Genomic DNA, 8,517 nt, shown 5'->3' with positions numbered 1-8,517 from the left:
AAAAAAAAAAAAAAAAAAAAAAAAAAAAAAAAATCCTTCTACATGTCACTACGAAGAGTGAAGTAGATCACTTCACTATATTTTTATCTACCCTCTTGAATCATTTTAGTGAGTGAAGATGAAAGGTTAAAATTTGTAAATAGACTACTAACAGATTCTAGTAGGGAGAAGTGGAGCTCTCTCTCTCTCTCTCTCTCTCTCTCTCTCTCTCCTAGCCACCCCGTCTGTATTTGACTCCCCTCCCATGTACTCCCCAAAATCACTCACCCCATCTTGAGCGATCCCTGTTTTGTAGCACCAAAGAGGGGCAGGGCTTCTTGAACTGGCAAGTTAACTGGATAGAAATCATGTCGGTTCCAGGTTAATATTATTCACACCAACAGACCGTCCATGAATTTCTAGGTTTTATTTCGACTCTACTGAAGCTCTCTACGATTCTTAAATTCTCAGCAATTTTCACTGGCCATGAAAGCCTCACTAACAGTCATCTGTCGAACAACGCTTCAGTGGAAAATTCTAGACAAAAAAATTTGTTGTACAAGGATATTGTTGCGCTTTGTTTATGTCCGTCCTCCTCGGCCCAAGACCTGAATGAAAAGAGAGAATAATAGATGATGGGAGTTGTACTCCAAAATGACTCTCTGATGCCTAAATCAATGTGAAGTAACAGATGTGAGTTCTAAAACCAAAGAGAGTGTAGAGTCCTAAAATACCTTGAATCCACTTCCCTATTTATATTGATAGAGAGGCGATAGTACGCATACCATGCTTCAAGTAATAGTTCTCTTTTAGTTGCTACCAAAGGAATTATATCTTAACTGCCTAATTATGGCATTCTTCCCCTGATTCTCATGAGAATCCCTTTACACATGACATGGTATCATTGGGCAAATCAATATGGAAAAGATGATGATCTTTCTCTTTGATTCTTTGCTAGGCAGCATATTTTGATTGACGAGGTGTTTGCGTACATTAGATGTCCTCCACTCCTTTTATTCCAAGTGGAGTAAATGAAGTGAGATGTTTCAATAGGTTTGTACCATCTGTCTTCTACTTAGCACGTGATGTCCTCATACGTATGCGACACATGTCAAATAATTATTGGCCATTATATAATAGACCCACATGGGGATCAGATACAGACCCACAAATGAGTCAACAAGGACCATGGTCACACTTCTTGAAAAGTAAAGAAATTGATGCAAACCAAACATCGAAAACAAGGCCAAGACGTCCAGTGTGTAGTCAAATGTATAAAATCACGGAATGGGTATGGGATGCTCTCTCGCCCAAAGTCGGCCAAATCTGCATCCATGCTGCTAGAGTTTTTATATGGCCATCGATAGGAAAGGGGAAAAGAGGTTACCTCTGATCCTAGGATTTGATTGATTGGGTGTAGAGATTCAACCATCCGGTTCCTCTGGCTGATACTGCAGGATATTCAAGTATCAATAGGACTTGAAGAGATCGTCGGGTTGCAAATACTTTTACAAGTTGAACAACAACGACAGCAGCGGCTGCTGTATGTGATATTCTTTAGAACAATAGATTTCAATTTTCTTGACCCTTCCCATCCTTCTCCATAGAAGAAAGGATCAGGACAGATGACAGCATGCATAGAACACCTCTTCTTTTGCTGAGACACAATAACAGAACAGTTCAAATGAGGAAAACCGAATACAAATGAAGCCATGATGGGTGAAAACAGAAAATATTTCAGAGAAAAAAACCAATTTAGACATCAGATGATTATTTCCATAGATCCTCATCACAGACGGAAGAATTCATCTGTCAAACAATGTAGAGGGCGTGGGAGGGGGTGGCGAGAGGAACGGCAGCAGAGTAGAGATTTGGTAAATTATTAATAGTTTGTGAAATTACTATATAGTAAAAAGCTCTCTCTGAGCCTAAGGCGTACACTGCCTCTTTTTTTTTTTTTTACATCTTTTATGAACCGCCCAAGGGGACTTTACTCACACACGCAACATGGGAGAGGGGATGATAGGAAGGGGGGTGGAAATGCATGTGACAGGAGTTGATCCCTAGACCACAAACCTGCCTCCTCACATCCTCATTTTTATTGTTTTTTCTCACTTTGAATAAATGAATAAACAATGAGGATGTGAGGAGGTGTAGTGTACGCCTTCGGTTCAAAGAACCCCTGCCCTTGCTATATAAACCCTTCACAGTAACATATTGAATAACATAAGTGAAAAGTGGGGTAAGAACGTAACACGAGTGAAAATGGCGTAGGAACACACAAAAGAAAACCCAAAAAAAACCAATAATAAATAGAATAGCCATCAACATATTTTGAGTCCATCCATATCTCCACATGAAACTAATGTCCTCAAAACCCTCCTACTGTGTCTGAATAAACCATGAAGTTATCAAGAGCAAGCTCTTTAGTTTTCTTGGATTACAGTGAATGTTTCAACCTCTTTTGCTTCTCTTCTAACACATCAGTAGTTTAAAAAAATATCATGGAAATAGTAGAGTTTATATAACAGAGAAAGGAGTCTACATAACAGGAATTATGCAGTGTCGCTACTGTGACCATTAATCTTCACATCAGCCAGAATTGACTGAAAGACTCCAGAACTTTTGATTCAGGGAAAAAAAAATATAAACAAGTAATATGGAGATAAAATAAAAAATAAAAACAAAACAAAACAAAAAACAGCAGCGTTGCAGGAGAATAACCCAACGTATACATAAGCACAAATTAAGCCAGCAGAACATCAGGTTATTCTTTGCAAGTTTCAACTGATAATTTGCTAAGATACTGCCTAAGCACCATACATGCCGCAAGGATGTTGAAGTCCTTTTTGCTCCACTAGTCCAGACAGAGCACTGTCAATTTGTGCAAAAACATCCTCCTTCAATGCATTCCCATCAACCTGTAATCATTGAATGAACTAATGAACTGATGAAATTCACAATATGCATCATGGGAAAAGAGAACCCACAGCTTATGCAAAACTGATTCAAGCTGCAAGCCTTCAAGCGCAAAAGAGAACGAAATACACAAGACAATACAATGTGGGAAAAGGATGAACTTTAAAAACTAGTAAAAAACAAGGAATATTATCATTTACCATTAAAAAATCTCTGAACTTCGATTGTTTCTGATATTTTAATCTCAAGACTTTAAAATCCCAATGAGCATGCAGAATTACAAAGACCAGATAAATACTGAAGTAATAAATTATAAAATCTCCACAAAGCCAGAAAAAAGATGCAAGAGTAACTTCTTTTTCAGTTCAACCAAGAGTCGCCTCTGCCATTATTCAATCAATGTAACCTTTCACTCCAAGGACACACCTTCTGACCATCATCTCAAAACTATTATACATTTCTTTTCTTAAGAAATATCAGTTAAGTTTTAGAAGGTTATTATACCTAAGCATCATTTATGAAGATGTATGCTCTAACAGCACTTGTCAGTCATTTTTAGGAAAACATAGGTCCTACTTTGAGTTGCAAGCTCACCCACAATCTGAGTGTCCTTCTCCACACATTATCAGTGTGCACAACTACTCAATAGTTTTAGCTGTGGTTATGATACAGACTGCTACCTTATCATCCTCTGCTGTAAAACTTTTTCATACCACAGACATTGTTGCAGCTGATGAAACTTCTGATGAATATTTATGTATATGAGTCAGGAATAAGCTCTTCTAGAGGGGTTTTGAGGGAATTTCACAGGCATACATTGGCCAATCCAAGAATGCCACTTCTAGGGGCTGTCAAATGGGTAGCATTACCGCAAGGACAATGTATAAACATCACATCAGAAAAATTAGCACAGATAGTGAGAACATTACTTAGGAGTTAGGATGCCTGCAATTCCAGCTGGATATGAAAATCCAAGAGATGCATGATCAAACTCTTGTTGCAGGTTCAAACAAAAACGAACAACTACTACTCAGCCTTATCCCAACTGAATGGGGTCGGCTACATGGATCCGATTGAACACAGAAAAAGAGAAGTAGAGATAAAAAGGAAAGAACACGATAGAAATAAATCGGTAACGACTCACATAAATGGGGTCGGCTACATGGATTCTAGTCCTCCAATCAGATTTATTCTAGGTCGCACTTGGGGATGAGACCTAAACTATACATGTCTTTCCTCACTACTTCTCCTATGGTCATTTTAGGCCTGCCCTTAGCTCTTTAAGCTCCTTCAATCTGAATCAGATCACTCGTGCATCCCGACCTCTATTGAATATGGCCAAACCACCAAAAAGGAGCTTATCATGAATCGAGGCAACTCAGAAATCAGCCATAATATGGTCATTCCTTACTTAATCCTTCATAGTTTTACCACACATCCATCTCAGCATCCTCATCTCTGCTACATGTAGCTTATCGATATGATCCTTCTTAACTGCCTAACATTCTACCCCGTACATCATAGTTAGTCTAAGGATTATCCTATAGAATTTTCCTCTAAGTTTTAAAGGAAAACACCGGTCTGACCAGGGCCCTATTGATGAATGAAAGAAAGGGTTTATAAGCCCTCACTTTTCTAGGCCAGGATCAAGAAGTGGGGGTCATAAAAAAGAGATGTTTCTCTTCGCACCTCAAACCAAGAGGAAGGGTAGCTTGTCAACCTGGCCTATACGTTTAAAAAATAATAAAAAAAAAGATTCATTGTCTTTTAACCGGATGTTCTTTTTTGTCTCTCCACTTCATCCATTCAACTTTAATTTTTGTGAAACATCATCCTCTATATCGCCTTCTTTATTTATGATTGACTTCAGATATAAAATGATCACTTAGCAGTACCTCTCTCTCCTCAATCTTCACCATTTCATTATTCATCGCCAATGTGACTAAAGTTACACATCATATACTCTGTCTTTATTCTACTTATCTTTAAACCTCTAGATTCCAAAAGGGGGTGTCAATGGGCCGGGTTTTTTAAAATCTCAGCACAACCTTAAGTCTGGATGGGAGATATCTTAGCCCGGCCCAACCCATTCTGGCCCTGATTGAGCTAGCAGTATGATGAATTACAGGGTGGAAGTGAATAAGTTAATGTCATAAATCATAATGGGGGTGGATGGTGTGTAGTGGTGAATTAAAAAAATATAGGTGTGATGGTATGGGTGGTATAAATTATAGTAAATTTGGTGTTAGTGGTGATATATTTTTATACACATAGATTGAGATAGAAATAGTGTACATAGGGTTAGGTTGGGCCCAGCCCAGCCTGGCTCAGGCTTCAAAATCCCAGCCCAAGCCTGCCTTGCGGGTTGAACATTTCAGCCCAGGCCCTATTCGGATTCAGGGCAAGCTAGGACGTGATCGAGCTGGCCAAGCTTTTTTTAACACCCTTATATTCCAAGGTTGATCTCCATAGCTCCAACTTAGCGTAAATCTCATCTTTTGTCTCATCCACCAAAACAATATCATCAGCAAGGAGCATACAGACAGAACCCCATCTTGAATATTCTTAGTTAAATTGTTCATGATTAATGCAAACAAATAAGGCTTTTAAGTGGATCCTTGATGTAGTCCGATCGTAACTGGGAATTCACTATCTTGCCCTCCCACAATTCTCAATAGGGGTGTCAAAAAAATCCCAACCAGCCCCATGCTGGGCTGGGCTGGCCTGGCCTAGCCTAGCCAGGCATGGGTTGAGGCATTGGGTTGAGCCCGCCCGACCTGACCCAACCCAACCCTATATACAGTAACACTATGTGTCTCTCAATCTACATGTATAAAAATATATCACCACTAACACATCAAATTAATTATAATTCATACCACCCACACCATCACACCTATATTTTTTTAACCCACAAATATTTTTAATTCACCACTACACCATCCACCATCACTATGATTTAACTTATTTACTTCCCTTCTTTAATTCATTAAATTTCCAAAGTCAATCAAGGTCATCCTGGCCACCTTATCTAGGTCAATCAAGGCCAATCCAGCACAACCCAGCCCAACCAAGGTCAATCAGGGTCGGGCAGGGTTGGGTTGTGCCCTACAAGGTTGGTGTAACGCCCTGGCCTCATTAACCTCTGCACAATATTGTCCTCTTTGGCCCATGGGCCTCAAGGCTTTAAAACGCGTTGTGCCATGTTAAAGAGGCCAAAGGTTATCAACTAGCTCAGTAACCTTCCCCCAAGTGATGTGAGACTAAAGTTTGTACACCCTCACCGAGCTCCCAAACAGCCCGGTACTTATCGTATTCTTAGTGGGGACACCTCACCGAACTCCCAGGCGGGTCTGGTATTTGTCGTATTCTTGGGTTTCACAGTTGGACCTAGGCTGAGATATCCCAACCCGACCTAACGTTGAACTGGGCTTGGGTTGAGTAAAGAGACCTTAGGGTTGGGCTAGGGTTTTAAAAAACTCAACCCATTGACAACTGATGTAGATCCCCATCATAGACTACACTATTGCAAGACAGTAAGAGGGAGATCCAGCCAAGCAGCCATCGACCCAGCCTTAACGCTGGGTCGATTTCCATCTATTAAAGGCCCATCGGCCAGCAAGATGGGCCCATCGATCCACTCAAGTTAAGTCAGCCACTTAAGTGTTAATTTAATTTAGTCATTGGTAATAAAGGCCCATTGGGCCCATCAATTTGTAATTCAATAAGGCCCATTAGTGGCCATTGATTTACTTGTAATCAAGCCCATAAGTGCCTATTAGTAGGTAAACACTTAGTTACCTAATTTGTATAGGTTTCTAATGTTAGTCCTAATTGGAGTACAACTCCTAGTTCTAATGTGACTGCTATTAGCATAGCTTCTACCCTCTATTTAAAGAGGAGCTCTTGTACTCAGAATTTCAGAATGGAAAAAATAAAGATTGCAGTCAATTGCTTCTAAACAGCCGAGATAGCTGTGGGTGAGATGCCCAGGCTGAGATAGCCACCCCACCCACAATTCTCTTAGTTACTTTCTTCCTTTTTCTGTTTAAATTTACTGTTAACAGTCCCTATTTGCTGTGATCATCAAACCAAGAATATTCAGACCTGTAAAAGCCTGCAGAACCAGCACCGACCAGCTATGAAGTCCAAGTTCTGAAGATCAATCGATCTCCCTCATCTCCCTATTCTGTGATCTGTTCAACCAGCCCTTTTAAGGGTGTATCCTAGGCTGTCTAAGGATCAATTGATCCTCATCTGAAGGCCAGATCATAAGTCCAGCAGTGGTTCTTGCAGACTTATCTCTAATTCTCTCCAAGGGCTAAAAAAAAGAAACTTCATATCTTTCTCATCAGCCGACAGAATCAGTTCATCTTTGGAGGTTTTGTCCTTCATCATAAGGCCTACAATTGACCAGAATTGGAGCTCCACAGAACCAACCACAGGTACCCTTCTCTCTCCTGGCTGCAGGGCTTTCTCTCTCCTATCGGTTTTGGGTTTTGCTTGGGTTTTGTTGCCGCATTTTTCTTCTGTCTTTGGGGGGTTATTTGTTGGTCCTTGTTCTCTTGTTCTCCTGGTTCTATTTCTGATTATTGTCAAGCTAGCTAGGGGGGTCTTATTTGTCTTGTTTGGGGTGACATACATTAGGGGTAGTTACTTTGTAATCTACTTCTACATTAACAACCCTAGTTCTCACACTAGTCATCGTGTCCTCATACATATCTTTAAATATATCTACATATTTACTTGATACCCTTCTCTAAAACATGCTAGATTAGCTCTCTAGAGACTCTGTCATAGGCATTTTCTAGGTCAATAAAGACCACATATAGGTTCAAACCTAATATTAGAGAAATCATTGAAACGACAAAAAAAGAAAAAGAAAAAAAAAAAGAGGCTCTAATTAGACTACATAAGCTTTTCAAAGACAAAGGATGAGGTTGGCCCTAGTAGGACAAGCTGCAATGCCTTTAAGTGTGCCAGATTGGTCATAGAGAGCACATTCAAGATCACATGTCTTTGTATTTGGCAACAGAGCACAACCCTAATTAGAGTCATTAAAGTAAGGCACCAAGGCATCCTAGGGCCAAGGCAAGGCACATGCCTAACTTACGTAAGGTCCAGAGGAGATTACCATCCCTTTACTACATGTTTGGGGGTTAAGAAACGGAACAATTAAGGTTAATTCATTTGGAATCTTTACTGCAAGAAGCTAGGGAAACAGCTCATCCCCCACTTTGGAGTTTTGGCCCTTCTGGTAGTAAATATTCTAAATTATTCTTATTTGATGCACACACCTTCTTAACCCATAAGCTAGATTCTTGAGAATCCTGGAAGCAGAAGCATAGAATCCCATCAAAGCATCCACCAAATCTGGAAGCAGCTTCTTCAGCTTGGCACGAGAAGCTCCACCAGATATGCCCTCACTACCAAATGTAACATGGAACTAAGAGACCGATATGTTGGTAGAGAATCTTTTAAGTAGGATCGGGGGGAGAGTTTGGTTAGGGTTGTTTTTGAGCTCGGTAAGAGATCGCTTCTTCCAAAGCGCGCCCCGTTTGCTCCGCCCGCAATAATCCAATTAGTTCTCCATGTGAAAAAACATTAGACATTCCATCT

At 40.1% G+C, this 8,517-nt stretch overlaps 1 protein-coding gene across 1 annotated transcript in view; it reads right to left on the bottom strand.

Moving 5' to 3' along the window:
- Positions 1-2,481: 2,481 nt before the first annotated feature.
- LOC122083089 (adenylate kinase, chloroplastic-like) overlaps positions 2,482-8,517 on the bottom strand; it is a 12,086-nt gene continuing 6,050 nt past the window's right edge. Inside the window, exon 7 of the mRNA XM_042650765.1 lies at positions 2,482-2,900. Coding sequence (XP_042506699.1) covers positions 2,790-2,900 — 111 coding nt within the window. The 3' untranslated portion in view covers positions 2,482-2,789. The remainder of the gene's footprint in view (positions 2,901-8,517) is intronic.

This window comes from Macadamia integrifolia, chromosome 7, assembly GCF_013358625.1.
Source record: "Macadamia integrifolia cultivar HAES 741 chromosome 7, SCU_Mint_v3, whole genome shotgun sequence".
Classification (NCBI taxonomy): Eukaryota; Viridiplantae; Streptophyta; class Magnoliopsida; order Proteales; family Proteaceae; genus Macadamia; species Macadamia integrifolia.
Note: the sequence above shows the minus strand (reverse complement) of the source record. Positions and strands in the feature narration are given on the sequence as shown.